Source organism: Neoarius graeffei, chromosome 13 (assembly GCF_027579695.1).
Source record: "Neoarius graeffei isolate fNeoGra1 chromosome 13, fNeoGra1.pri, whole genome shotgun sequence".
Taxonomy (NCBI): Eukaryota; Metazoa; Chordata; class Actinopteri; order Siluriformes; family Ariidae; genus Neoarius; species Neoarius graeffei.
The window spans coordinates 69,373,255-69,388,652 of record NC_083581.1 but is presented as its reverse complement, the minus strand read 5'-3'; the positions used below and the strand labels follow the sequence as shown (position 1 = coordinate 69,388,652).

The following is a 15,398-nucleotide window of genomic DNA, read 5'->3' as shown; positions in this document are numbered from 1 at the left end:
ATCAGTTTTCCTCTGCCACTGCTGCTTCTGACTGGATCATTATGGATTGACATTCCCAGTTTTCTGAAGAAAACTGGTATTGTTTAAAAAAAGCTATGTAAATAAAATGGAGTTGAATTTTCAAAATGAAAAAAAAAGAAACTATTTGTTTGTGAACAATTAAGATGTATTTAGTTCTGCTTGAGTGGCCGAACAGGGAGTCTCTGACAAAGAGGTGTCAATCAAGTGTGCTTATTAGTACTCATCCAGCTAATTAGCTAATTAATAGACTGTTCCAAAGATGATAATGATGTGTGTGTGTGTGTGTGTTAGTGCAGGGAAAACACTACAGTGTGCATTGCAGGAGTGGAATAATCTCAGTTTGGGAATCACTGGTAGAACTGATACGCAGAAAGGGAAGCCAACATGCCCAACTGGATTAATGTACTGTAGAGGAAGGAAATGTGAAGGTGCAGTAGACAGTAGACGAATTAACAGCTTTAAGATATTCTTAAAGTATCCTGAAAGTTTACGAAATGCTAAATTTCAGTATATTGAACAATTATTCCACGAAATCGAGTCCTACATGAGCTGATAGCTGACAATAATCCATGTACGATGAGACTGAGTGGAATAACTGTTTTATTCTATTTACATTCACTGGATTTTGAGAAACAGAGCATTTTTATTTTTATGTTTTGCAAATTCGATAAATAAAAACTTTATACAAAACGTCCAACAAAATTATTTCTGCTTAGGCGGATTTCTTAAAAACCTATCGATGGCTGCACGAATTGACTTTAGTCTTGGGGGGTGTTTTTGTACAAATTGCCGTCTTGTTGTCGTGCTGAGGTATAGAATAGCTTTAGAGATTTATTTAATTCTTCCTTGGACATTTCAGTTCTGTAATTTTCAAACTTCTTTGAGCTTTTGAACCAGTCTAAAAAAATTCAACACATTTTAATGCTTAAAGATGAAGAATGTAAACAAACCAGCGAAATGACAGGAACAATTTGTGAAAAATGCAATGATAATAATAATTCTTGAAAAATACCAAAAGATACGTTCTTACCATGAAACACTTTTATTCCATATTTTGTTGCTTTTTTAAAATTATTTTTTGCAGTTTTGTTTTTGAGTAGAGTTTTTATTTCGTCCTCGGTTGGTTCAGCAACACGCTCTGCCATTATTGTTTTTCTCTACTCACGGTATATGAGCTGATATCCTAGTAGTAGAGTAGCCAATCAGAGCGTGCGATTGCTCATATCCAGTGAATATGGAAATAATAATTACTTATATACTTTAAGAATTCTTATAGTGACTTTCCATAACTTCTTAAAGATAATGAAATGCTGTTAAAAAGAATGTTTGTCACTTAAAGTTATTAAATTTAACAGTTAAATGTACTTAGTCACTACTTCTTTTAAGAATACCAATGAAGGGCCTTAAAGTGACTAGTATATTTAATAAATTTAAAAAGTTCAGTAAAGGTACTTAAAATAACTATTAAAGTTAAGGGCTGGTTTAAAAGGCAACTTAAATACACTACTAAATTTAAGGTTCCTTTAAGATTTAGATTAAACGCAATTAAATTCACATTTTCACCAAGTGAGAGCAGCATGAGCAACTTACCTGCTTTTGCTTCTGTTTGGCTTTTGGAAGGCGAGAAAAGAAGATTTAAGAACATACACATGGTCAAAGTTAGGCTGTTCCTCTATTAGGATGTTGATATGAATCAAGGCACCACAGTGTGATTATGAGACAGATAGGCTACCGGGGATAATTAGAGAGTAAATTAAACCTTCTTACCAGATGAAGGAGGAGTGGACCTCCAGCCTCCTGACTGTGCATTCCCTCCTGCTTTCCTGCAGAGAGAACAAGAACAAGGATACACAAGAGTGCTCTGAGAGCACAATATCCCCCGCTGGCAACTATGTCATAACTCTGGTAAAATGTGACTGAAATGAACGAAATTGGAATATGCGTATTACCAACGTATAACAAAGAATCCTGCCACGTTTTGTGAAATTCCTCCAAAAATTGTGAGAGGAGTTGATTTCAGAAGGTGAGTACTCTTCCCGAGACGGACACTGCCACGACATAATCCCCCTTCGGGCCTTTCGGCCAGCGGGGGATAAAAACTTTTTGCCAAATTACATGAAATTCCTCCAGAAATGGTGAGGGAAGTTAATTTCAGAAAGCAAGCACACCTTGATGAAATTACCAAAGTACAAGTTTGTTAATAATCAAGGGCATAACTCTGGTAAAATTTGCCCAAATTAAATGAAATTTCAATATGCGTATAACTGTCATATAACTGTTTGCCAAGTTTGGTGAAATTCCTCCACAAATTGCGAGAGGAGTTGATGTCAGAAGGCAACCACACCTTCATGAAATTGTGAAAGCACAAGGTTGTTAATCAAGGGCTGTAATTCTGGTAAAATGCGACTGAATTGAATAAAATAAGAATATGCATACTACCAACATATAACAATACCTTTTGCCAAGTTTGGTGAAATTCCTCCAAAAGTTGTGAGAGGAGTCGATTTCAGAAGGAAAATACACTCTCATGAAATTGTCAAAGTATAATTTTGTTAATCAAGGGCTGTAACACTAGTGAAATGCGACTGAATTGAACAAAATTGCAATATGTGTATTACCGACATATAATAAAGAATCCTGCCAAGTTTCATGAAATTCGTCCAAAAATTGTAAGAGGAGTTGATTTCAGAAGGTGTGCACCCTTCCCAGGACGGACGGATGGAAATCGCCAAGACATAATCCCCCTTCGGCCTTTCAGCCAGCGGGGGACAAAAACACTGCCCATGATTAGATCGTTATACTGTATCGAAAAACAGTTCTACTAAAAATGTAAAAATTTGTCCCTAGTACATCAAGAGGAAAGCTGTGGTGTATTATTCTCTGTTCAGGACTGCACGCTGCTTTGGGGTGCTGATGTGCAAAATGTTCATCCAGACCTCTGTGCAGCTTTCAGCTCCTGCTTGAGACGCATGGCCTCCAGTTTGGCTGGACTCGGGATGAAGCTGATATCAGCCCCCTCCTTTACCAGTCGTCCGATCCACCAGTCATTATTGTACTTCTGCATGGAGTGAAAACACTGCAGTCAAATCACCAATCGATCAACCAAAAATCACATAAGTTAAAGGTTCACATAAAGGAAAAACTCCAGTCTTTATGACTTTTTTATGTACAGGCATAAACAAGCTGGCAGTGAGGTGTTTGTCTGCATCCCAAAAATAGGAATTTTGCAGGAAATAAAACAGTCTGGTGAAAGAAAAGTGAATGAGATAGTGTAAGTCAGTGTAAAAATAAAAGTCTAATTTAAAAAGGTTAACATTAATTAACCAACTAATACAGTTTTTCTGAATTGCTAAAACACTAATTCCTGTTGTGTGAATCAATTGCTCAGTTGTCTAAACTCATCTCATCTCATTATCTCTAGCCGCTTTATCCTTCTACAGGGTCGCAGGCAAGCTGGAGCCTATCCCAGCTGACTACGGGCGAAAGGTGGGGTACACCCTGGACAAGTCGCCAGGTCATCACAGGGCTGACACATAGACACAGACAACCATTCACACTCACATTCACACCTACAGTCAATTTAGAGTCACCAGTTAACCTAACCTGCATGTCTTTGGACTGTGGGGGAAACCGGAGCACCCGGAGGAAACCCACGCGGACACGGGGAGAACATGCAAACTCCGCACAGAAAGGCCCTCGCCGGCTACGGGGCTCGAACCTGGACCTTCTTGCTGTGAGGCGACAGCGCTAACCACTACACCACCGTGCCACCCTTGTCTAAACTCATTCACTGAATTGAGCATCATTTTGACAAAACCATAAACTATCTTCACCTAGTAAAACACGATTTGCAGATCTCAGTCCTTCCTTTTGCAAAACTCGAAACACATTCTCATGCAATAAAGCACAGTTGTCACTGTGATGCACTTGTGATGCAGAATGGTAACAACAAGTGGCAAAATATGAACACAAATGAAACATGTGTCATCCATTGAACACAACGATTCAAAATTGATCACGCTTGTTTCTCATCATGTCATGACAACATGACAACCAATATAAGCCAGTTCAGAGTGCAAGCAGGTTGGTCCTGCAAGCTCATGACAACAATGGATCAGAGACACAGAGGACGAACGTGTGTAAGAGGAGGTAGAGGCAGAGGACAAGAAGGAGGCAGAGGAAGAGGAGGGAGAGGAAGACAAAAAGTGGCAATTTCTGATGAAATTCTGTACTGGTGCATGGCATGACCATGAGGGAGTCAGGCCAAAGAGTCCAGCCAAACATCAGTCGATTCTCTGTGTCCACCATAATCCGGAGATTCAGACATGAGGACAGGTACAGTCTACTTTACTGTACTGTTTTATCATTGAAAGTTTGCAGTACTACTGTATATATATATTTCAGAACATTACATTACATATATTTTGCACATTCTCTTTTTGCAGAATTGCAAGACTGCCATACGGGGGTGGGAGGACACCCATGTTCACACCCCAGCAGGAGGCCATTGTAGTCGACATTGTCGGTCAAAACAATGCCATTACACTACGGGAAATACAGCAACAAATTATTGAAAACCACACAGACTTCGAGGGAATCAATAGTGTGAGCCTTTCCACCATAGACCGTATCCTCCATCGCAACAGGATACGAATGAAACAAGTGTACAGAGTGCCCTTTGAACGGAACTCTGAAAGGGTGAAGGAGCTGCGATTTCAGTGTGTACTGTACTATATACATATTGTTGTCAAGTTCAATAGCATCACATTATATATACAATGTATGTTAGTGAAGAATGCATACATTCTACTCCACAGCAATGGCCTGTCTCTTTGAAGCACTTACAAAACTATATCCGTCTAATTGCAGAGAGACCCCATGAATTCATTTTTGTTGATGAAGCTGACTTCAACCTCACCAAGAGAAGAAGGAAAGGCAGGAACATAATTGGCCAACGAGCCATTGTTGAAGTCCCTGGCCAGCGTGGTGGTAATATAACACTGTGTGCTGCTATAAGCAACCGGGGTGTTCTTCACCATCATGCCACTGGGGCCATATAACACCCAGCACCTTCTCACCTGTCTTGGTGGTCTTAGAGATGTGTTGTCTGCAAATGAACAGCAGGAACATGAAATGATCGAGTGGCCTATTTATGTTATAATTTGGGACAATGTTAGTTTTCACCGCGCTGTCCAAGTCAGAGAATGGTTCAATCTCATCTCATCTCATTATCTCTAGCCGCTTTATCCTGTTCTACAGGATTGCAGGCAAGCTGGAGCCTATCCCAGCTGACTACGGGCGAAAGGCGGGGTACACCCTGGACAAGTCGCCAGGTCATCACAGGGCTGACACATAGACACAGACAACCATTCACACTCACATTCACACCTACGGTCAATTTAGAGTCACCAGTTAACCTAACCTGCATGTCTTTGGACTGTGGGGGAAACCGGAGCACCCGGAGGAAACCCGCGCGGACACGGGGAGAACATGCAAACTCCACACAGAAAGGCCCTCGCCGGCCACGGGGCTCGAACCCGGACCTTCTTGCTGTGAGGCGACAGCGCTAACCACTACACCACCGTGCCGCCCGAATGGTTCAATATGAATCAGAATTTCTTTAACCTATACTTGCCACCGTACTCTCCCTTCCTCAATGCAATAGAGGAGTTTTTCTCCACTTGGAGATGGAAGGTGTACGAGCGACAGCCCTACACCAGGATTAATCTTCTTGAGGCCATGGAACTAGCCTGTGATGACATTGGCGAGGAGATGTGTCAGGGCTGGGTATGGCACACTAGGGTTTTTTCCCCCGTTGCCTGGCAAGGGCAAATATAGCGTGTGATGTAGATGAAGTGCTGTGGTCTGACCCAGCCCAAAGACAGGATGACGCTCAATGAAGTCGTTTGAGGTTTTTGTTTTTTTTGTTTTTACCTTTTGCAGTACATTGTAGGCTGTACATTTTCATTTGTATTTGTCAATTTCAGGATGGTTTTTTTTTTTCACAGTACCTATTACTATAGTTTGTTTGAATGCAGAGTAAATGCTAAATCCACTGAGCTGTGAAATCTTTTTTCTTTATTTTTGGAGATGCAAAATGCATATGCTATACTTTATTGTGACCAATAAACATTTCTCCATGAGCAACATGTCTTGACCACTGTGTTTTAAATTTTTTGGTGTAGTGTTTAATGACTGCTCAGCAGTTTTTCTATTTTGACCGATTCGTGCAAGATCTGACAACACTGTTTGGTCTTGAGCACATGTAAAACTATTTTGAGGCGATGGTATGGTTTTGCAAAAAGAATCAGAGGTTTTGTGAATGTAGTCTGAGAAAAGAGTTTTGTGTTTAGAATTCTGAGAAAAAGGACAGGAGGATTCAAAAAAATGTGTTTTAACAATTGTGAAAAACTGTTAATTAATATGTAACAATCATTTACAATAAAATATTATGGATATAACATTTGAATGCATAGTTTACATTTTGAAACCATACAATATGCAACCATTTAAAGAAAACACCTTTTATTTGTTAGTTTTTTTTTTATTTATACGATATTATTATTATTATTATTATTATTATTATTATGCATCCCATCATTATCTATTCTTTTGCTGGCTTAAAAAACAAACACACACTTCTTTGATATGGAGAAAGTCTTTGGCTTCAAAGTTGATAGCTGCACCCTGCACAGGACAGTCCTCATCGAGGGCCCCACAGTAGCTCACATTAGTCTTTACTGCAAAAGCCACAGGTTTGGACTGTAAAGAAGAGGAGAACAAGCTCTCTGAGTCACGTATAACTGAAAAACAGTGTGACACAGCAGGACGAAAGAAGAGGAGAGGATAAGGAGAGGATGACGAGATGATGATGATGATGATGATGATGATGATCATGGAGGGCTCACCTTGGCTCTTTCGAGCTGCAGTACGGCCTGGCGCTCGGCTTCCCGCCGAGACGCCTCCTTATCCTCCTCCAGGGACAGGTCGGAGTCCGAGGGTCTACTCGTGTAGGAATCAGCTGAACCCTGCCAGAAAGAGAAATGCAGAGTGTTGGCATAATGAAAACAAAGGAATGAGGGAAAGAGAAGGAGCTTATGGGAGAAAGAGAAAAGAAAGGGGCAGAGAAAGAGAGAGAGAGAGAGAGAGAGAAGTGAAAGACCGCAAGATAGAAAACAAGAAACAGGGAAGGAAAGACAGGAAGCCAGAGACAGAGGGTGGGACGGAGCAATGCTTTTAATTTTTTTAATTTGCTTTGTAAGATCCCTGTCTTTGTAACCATTTTAGTTGGAGAATTTCTAGCAAAAGAAAAAGAAAGAGATTAATCAATCACTTGTACTGCTCCTAACTTCTGGAATACTGTTCCAGAGAATGTTTGGGATGCTCAATATATTATGGCCGTCCGTTGATATTCGACAATGATGAGGTCCTCCTCTTTGTTGTCTTCTTTGCCTTTCCAGGTCTTGCTGCTGTTGCTGTTGGGGATGTCGCTGTCTGGCACTGTCTCTCATGCACCCACTCATGAGAGAGAAGCCTGATCCTGGACTGGCAGATCCTGGGACAACGACAACAGGCAAAGGGACCAGGTGTGGGAGCAGAGGGAAGGAATTGCCGAAGGTGTCGCTCGCTGGGCCCGTTTCTCCTCCCTCAGCCTGGTCTGTTCTTCCTCGAAGTGGCGGACTCCCTGGGACACAGTCCACTTCCAGTTCAGGCGGTCCTTGGCGAGGATCTCAAGGTTGGCAGGAGGGATGTTGCAGGACTGCAGGGACCACTACAAGAAGTCCTTCCAATGCTTCTTGGGTCTTCCACAGGAGCAGATTCCTTGTGAGTTTTCCATAGAGGACCATCCGGGGTATTCGGTTGGGGGCCATTCGAATGACATGTCCAGATGAAGGGGTGAGGACCTAGCCTGAGCAAAGTATTTGCTGTTGATGGTGGTGATGAGGGTGCTCAGTCCTTGTCTGCACCATTTCGCTCCCTGCCGGGGATCCAGGTTATATTTTGTATATTCAGACTAAAAATACTGTGTGGACATCTCATTTCTTGTGTCTTTTATCTTCTGAACCTGATATATACAGGAGATTATCATCCAATGGCTGCTATAGTGGTACACTTACAACTGATGATGATGGAGAAATACATTAGCACCTAGACCTTTGTCGGAGTCAGTTGTATCTGCTCCCACTGCCTCTGATAATGCACCAGTGTTAAGTAAGGAATGCAACAGGGAGTGGTGTTATACAGTAGGAAAATATACAACAAGAGAGTAGCTTAATGCAGGGGTTCCCAAAGTGGGTGCCGCGGCACCCTGGGGTGCTGTGACACACGTGCAAGGGTGCTGTGGAATTCTTGATTTTTAGTTTGTTTTGCCAGTGATTTGTATTCATAGGGAAAAAATATTTGCATTTATTTTAAATTGGTTCAAACAGAGAAAAATGGTACTTTATGCTCTCCAAAATGACAGACAAAATAACTACATGGTAAAAGTGATATAAACATTAATGCAGTTTTGTGTGTCTGTGTGTGACAAGGGGTGTCACCAGTAACGCATAGCCTGTTGGTGTCGGCAGATGGCGGAACCTAGTGCTAGTCCGATATACAGTAGGCCTAACTCTGAAATGGACAAATCTCCTAAGAGAACAGATAAAACTCCAGTCACACAGCAGGCATCAGAGGCCATGTCCGACCAGTCAGGCGCAGCTAAACGACACAAACTGAGACATTACAATGATTCCTACCTCAGGTACGGTTTCTACTGGAGTGGCGATGCTACATGCCCCACACCTGTGTGCTTGATCTGCAGGGAAAGGTTGGTTAATGCGGCTATGGTGCCAAGCAAGTTGGCAAGACACTTAGAGACAAAGCACCCGGCCTATAAAAATAAAGACACTGAATTTTTTAAGAGACTGAAATTACAAAACGAAACAGAAAGTCAACGCATGCTTTCTACTGTGCGTGTGTCAGACAAAGCTCAAAAGGCCAGCTTCTTAGTTGCCGAGCTGGTGGCCAGATCCAAGAAGCCTCACACCATCGCTGAAACGCTCATATTACCAGCATGCAAAAGAATGGTTGAAGTAATGATAGGACTGGATGCAGCCAAGGAACTCTTTCAGACAACACCATCAAACGTCGCATTGACGACATGTCAGAAGACATTGAGTCTGTTCTCACTGAAAAACTATGCCAGAATGGAAAATTCACGCTCCAAATAGATGACTCAACTGATGCAAGTGGCCTTTGCCAACTGATAGCAAATGTGAGATACTTTGATGATGGTGGTGCCACAGAAAACTTTTTATTTTGTAAAGTGCTGGAGAATCATGCCACAGGGGACGAGATATTCAGGGTCACAGACGAATACTTAAGGGAACACGATCTTTACTGGGATATGTGTGTGAGTCTTTGCACCGACGGCGCTGCTTCAATGACCAGTCGGGTCAAAGGCTTTGTAACAAAAGCTAAGCAGAGAAATCCTGCCATGCATAACGCATTGCATGCTGCATCGAGAGGCCCTTATCGCCAAAACTATGCCACCGGATCTTGCGAGTGTTTTGGATCAAGCTGTAAAAATAGTCAACTACGTCAAGTCTCGTCCACTCAAGTCACGGTTATTCGGAAAGATCTGCAATGAAATGGGAGCGGAGCACCAGGTTCTCCTTCTGCACACAGAGGTCAGATGGTTGTCAAGGGGGAGAGCGCTGGCACGTGTTTATGAATTAAGAGAGGAACTGCAGGCATTCGCTATTGAACACGACGTTCCTTTCAAAGAACAGATAAGTGACGATTTCTGGTGGCTTAAACTTGCCTATTTGGACGACATTTTTGGGCACATGAATGAACTTAATACGAAAATGCAGGGACGGAATGAAACTCTTCTGACAGCAACAGACAAGATTAATGGATTCAGATCAAAATTAGGGCAGTGGCAGCAAAGAGTAGCTACAAAAACTGTTGACATGTTTCCCTTGACTGCTAGTAATGCAACAGGCAAGACTGACATTTTCTTAGACTCTGTATCTGCGCACTTGGCCACTCTGGAGAAAAGGCTGGAGACCTATTTCCCACACACAAACGAGGAATTCGACTGGATTCGTGATCCATTCCACTCTCTCGCCAGAGCTTCAGCAGCAAGATGCTTGAGCACAAAGGGTCAGGATGAGCTTGCAGAACTACAAATGGTTCGTACACTTAAGTTGCAGCACACTGGTCTGCCCTTGGATACATTTTGGCTTCGTGTGGGGCAAGAGTATCCCTCAATTTCAGAGAGTGCTGTCGATGTGTTGATTCAGTTCCCCACCTCCTACCTCTGTAAGCTTGCTTTCTCATCTCTCACCTACATGAAGAATAAGCTGAGACAAAGGCTGGCTGTAGAGCAGGACCTTCGTGTGGCACTGTCCACAATCCCCCCTCGCATTGACAGACTTTGTAGCCAAAGACAGACACATGTGTCCCATTAGGCTTAAAGCTGGCTGATGCCAGATGCTTTTTGACATTTACTCCTCTGTTCTGTTAGCCAAGTTTTAAAGTTGTAAACTGGCTGTTTCAGGATATATGTCTGTTCATGGGGCGGCACGATGGTGTAGTGGTTGGCGCTGTCGCCTCACAGCAAGAAGGTCCGGGTTCGAGCCCCGTGGCCGGCGAGGGCCTTTCTGTGTGGAGTTTGCATGTTCTCCTCGTGTCTGCGTGGGTTTCCTCCGGGTTCTCTGGTTTCCCCCAAAGACATGCAGGTTAGGTTAACTGGTGACTCTAAATTGAGCGTAGGTGTGAATGTGAGTGTGAATGGTTGTCTGTGTCTATGTGTCAGCCCTGTGATGACCTGGTGACTTGTCCAGGGTGTACCCCGCCTTTTGCCCGTAGTCAGCTGGGATAGGCTCCAGCTTGCCTGCGACCCTGTAGGACAGGATAAAGCGGCTAGAGATGATGAGATGAGATGAGATGTCTGTTCATGAAAATGTTTGAGAAATGAATAAGTAGAGATAAAATGAATAATAGGTCTACTGATTTACTAAAAAAATAATTCTAAATACTGTGGCCACAATGCCTTCTTGTAGTTTTAAAGTTATAGGCTAAAAAGGCTGCTTAAGAATAAGATGTTTCTCTGTTTGGGACAATATGAAAATGTTTGAGAGGTGAATGCAAGTCAGTAGAGATAAACTGAATAATGGGCTACTGATTTACTGAATTAAAAAAAAATGTTTCTAAATACTATTGTGATCATAGTTTTTGTAATGATAATATGGCAACAAAATGATCATTATAGTAATACAAGTTGTGAATATGGCATAATATACTAAATGTCAAAACATAGCACAGAAGTATTCAGATTGAAAAGTAAGTATTACATTTTAGGGGTGCCGCGGATGGAAAGAGATACGCCTAGGGGTGCCCTGAGCCAGAAAAGTTTGAAAACCACTGGCTTAATGGACTTGTACAACATCAAAGTCAAAGTCCCCCCTGTGCCAGGACCTGGTTTTCCCAGGCAGTCTCCCATCCCAGTACTACTCAGGCATGTAAGGCACATTGGGCGGTGCTGATCTCCATTTCAGTAGCCCTCGGCCTCTCGTCTATTATATAGCTAGGATTACAGTGGGGGGGCTGAGCCTCTGGTAACTACAAGAGTTTGACTCCTTACTCATATCTGTACTGCAGCACCTCTCCAGATGGCAGTAGGTACCATTTTTATGATGGTCTTTGGTATGACCTGACCACGAGCAGAACTTGTGATCTCCTGGTCATACACAACATAGGAGTTGATAATTTAAGTTATTCCACAAAATTGAATCGTACATGAGCTGATAGCCGATGAGGCGCATAGCACCGAGTTGGCTATAAGCCATGTACGACGAGATTGAGTGGAATAATTGTTTTATTCTATCCACATTCACTGGATTTTGAGAAACAGCACATTTTTATTTTTATTTTTTGCAAATTCGATAACCTGGCTTGCCCTCTCCAGGTTGGTGGAGAAGTCCTGCCTCAAGTGGAGGAGTTTAAGTATCTTGGGATCTTGTTCATGAGTGAGGGAAGGATAGAGCATGAGGTCGACAGGCGGATCGGTGCAACCTCCGCAGTGATGCGGTCGCTTTACCGGTCCGTTGTGGTGAAGAAGGAGCTGAGCCAAAAGGCGAAGCTCTCGATTTACCGGTCGATCTACGTTCCGACTCTCACCTATGGTCATGAGCTTTGGGTAATGACCGAAAGAACAAGATCGCGGATACAAGCGGCCGAAATGAGTTTCCTTCGCAGGGTGGCTGGGCGCTCCCTTAGAGATAGGGTGAGAAGCACAGTCACTCAGGAGGAGCTTGGAGTAGAGCCGCTGCTCCTCCACATCGAGAGGAATCAGCTGAGGTGGCTCGGGCATCTCTTTCGGATGCCTCCTGGACGCCTCCCTGGGGAGGTGTTCCAGGCATGTCCCCCCAGGAGGAGGCCCTGGGGAAGACCCAGGACACGCTGGAGGGACTATGTCTCTCGGCTGGTCTGGGAACGCTTCGGTGTTCTTCCCGAGGAGCTGGCCGAGGTGTCTGGGGAAAGGGAAGTTTGGGCTTCCATCCTCAGACTGCTGCCTCCACGACTCGGCCCCGGATAAGCGGAAGAAGACGAGACGAGACGAGACGAGACGAGACGAGACGAGGCAAATTCGATAAATAAAAGCTTTATACAAAAGGTCCGACAAAATCATTTCCGCGTAGAATCTAAACAAACCAGCGAAATGACAGGAGCAATTTGTGAAAAACACTATCATAATAATTCTTGAAAAATAAAAAAAGATACATTCTTACCATCAAATACTTTCATTCCATATTTTGTTGGAGGTTTTTTGGGGGGGATTTTTGGGGTTTTGTTTTCGAGTAGTTTTTACTTCGTCCTCGGTTGGTTCAGCAACACGCTCCACCATTTTGTTTTTCTTGACTCACGGTATATGAGCTGATAGCCTAGTAGTAGAGTCGCCAATCAGAGCGCACAATTGCTCATATCCAGTGAATGTGGATAGAATAATTCCCAATATCCTCATGTCCCATCATGTTTTACTTCTCTTATATTACAGCAATTTGACATCACTAACATTTTTTCAGTTTATTAAGGAATAAGGCATCATACTTTTTAAACTATTTATATTTACACTTTAATGTTCTGGAACATCTGTAAAAGAAATTAGTACCTCTCGCTTCTACTATAGCAGCTATAAACAGTCGTTCCTTCACCAGCCTTTCTTTTTTCTCTCTTTTGAACTTAAGACAAAAAAAATGTAGCTTGCTATGTTACAAACCGCACAGCTCAAGACTTAGACTTAGACAACCTTTAATGTCATTCAGTATGCAACACGTGTACACCGAACGAGATTTCGTTGCAATTTGGCTCAGCACAGAATTAAATATGAAGTGTATTGAATTATGCAGCAGCAAAAATATTATAACATGCAATAGTATAAAGTGACCTGTGGAATTGGGAATGTTCAAGTATAAATAGAAGTTTAGAGTTTGGGTTTGGAGTTCAGCAGTCTGATGACCTGGGGGAAAAAGCTGTTACAGAACCTGGTGGTCCTGCACCTAATGCTGCAGAACCTCTTTCCAGAGGCCAGAGGTGAGAACAGTCCATAATGAGGGTGTGAGGGGTCACTGATGATGTTTCTGGCTCGAGACATGCAACGCCTTGGTGCAATGTCCTGAATGGAGGGAAGAGAAGTCCCAATGATTTTCTCTGCTGTCCTCACCACTCTCCTCACATTCTTCCAGTCAGAGGCACTGCAGCCTCCACACCACACAGAGATGCAGCTGGTTAGAATGCTCTCTATAGTGCTTCTGTAGAATGTAGTGAGGATGGGCAGGGACAGGTGGGCTCTCCTCATCCTATACAGGAAATGCAGACGTTGCTGTGCCTTCTTGATCAGTGACACAGTGTTCACAGACCAGGTGAAGTTGTCTGTGATGTGCACCCCCAGGAACTTGGTGCTACTGACCACCTCCACGGCCTTGTTGTTGATGAGAAGTGGAGCGTGGCTGGGTTGGTTTTTCCTGAAGTCAACAATGATCTCTTTGGTTTTGTCCACGTTCAGGATCAGGTTGTTTTCCCTGCACCAGCCCACCAGCTGCTCCACCTCCTCTCTATAGGCCAGGTCGTTATTGTCCCTAATGAGGCCCACCACTGTTGTGTTGTCTGCATACTTCACAGCGTGGTTGCTGGTAGCCCTGGGGACACAGTCGTGTGTCATCAGCATGAACAGCAGAGGGCTCAGGACACAGCCCTGAGGGGAGCCTGTGCTAAGAGTGATGACACTGGAGGTGTTCTGTCCAACCCGCACTGACTGTGGTCTTTCCGTGAGGAAGTCTAGCAGCGAGTTGCACAAGGGGGTGCTGAAGCCCAGGGAAGCCAGTTTGTTCACCAGATGTTGTGGAATGATAGTATTGAATGCTGAACTGAAGTCTAGGAACAGCATCCGCACATGAGTGTTCTTCTCCTCCAGGTGTGCAAGGCTCAGGTGAAGAGCGGAGGAGATGGCGTCTTCAGTGGAGCGGTTTGGCCGGTAGGTAAACTGGAAGGGGTCAAATGTGGGAGGGAGCCTGGAGGTGATGTACTCCTTTACCAGCCTCTCAAAGCACTTCAGGGAGTGAGTGCGACGGGCCGGTAGTCATTAAGTGATGTGATTTGAGGGTTTTTTGGCACTGGGAGGATGGTGACAGTCTTGCAACATGATGGGACTTTGGCTTGATCCAGTGAGGTGTTGAAGATGTCCGTTAGAACATGAGCCAGCTGGTCTGCACATTCCCTGAGCACCCGACCAGGAATATTATCGAGGCCTGGGGCCTTCCATGTGTTGACTCTCCTCAGAGTCCTCCGCTCCTCAGCTGTATCAAGACAGAGTGCCTTTTCATCCTGATGGGGAACAGCTTTCACTGCAGTAGTGTTATTTAGTGCCTCGAACCTCCCAAAGAAGTTCTTGAGTTCATTGAGGAAGTCCGCCTCATCATCACACTCAGGAGGGGCTATCCTGTAGTTTGTGATAGCCCGTATGCCTTTCCACATATCCCTGGTGTTGGTGGTGTCGTGGAAAAAGTCCTTTTCAAAGCCTTAAAGTCAAAGTCTTGCAGATTTGTTGTGTCAGAAGAATAAAAGGAACTGTTTTACCCTGATCATTAAATGGCTAATATGTATCCTCACAAAAATCTTCACCATATAAACTTTTATTTCATTATTATACTCCCGCTCTGAAAGGGGGGGATACTGGTTTACCTCTGTCCGTCTGTTCATATCTCCATCTGTCTGAAACACCCTTTTTCTCAGCAACCACAAATCATAGCCACTTGGTACTTGGTGCCAAACTTCAGCTTGGGGTTCTATACTGTGTATACCATTTTCAGGTCTGTTGCACATCAACTTCC

The 15,398-nt window shown here is 43.5% G+C and overlaps 1 protein-coding gene across 1 annotated transcript in view; it reads right to left on the bottom strand.

The window, feature by feature from the left end:
* Positions 1-15,042, bottom strand: part of cacnb3b (calcium channel, voltage-dependent, beta 3b) — a 32,569-nt gene extending 17,527 nt beyond the window's left edge. The window contains exons 1-7 of the mRNA XM_060936685.1: positions 14,794-15,042; positions 7,634-7,780; positions 6,930-7,049; positions 6,661-6,783; positions 2,958-3,079; positions 1,789-1,844; positions 1,612-1,631 (exon numbers count right to left, since the gene is read on the bottom strand). Of these exons, the coding sequence (XP_060792668.1) occupies positions 1,612-1,631; positions 1,789-1,844; positions 2,958-3,079; positions 6,661-6,783; positions 6,930-7,049; positions 7,634-7,780; positions 14,794-15,042 (837 nt within the window). The remainder of the gene's footprint in view (positions 1-1,611; positions 1,632-1,788; positions 1,845-2,957; positions 3,080-6,660; positions 6,784-6,929; positions 7,050-7,633; positions 7,781-14,793) is intronic.
* Positions 15,043-15,398: the final 356 nt, after the last annotated feature.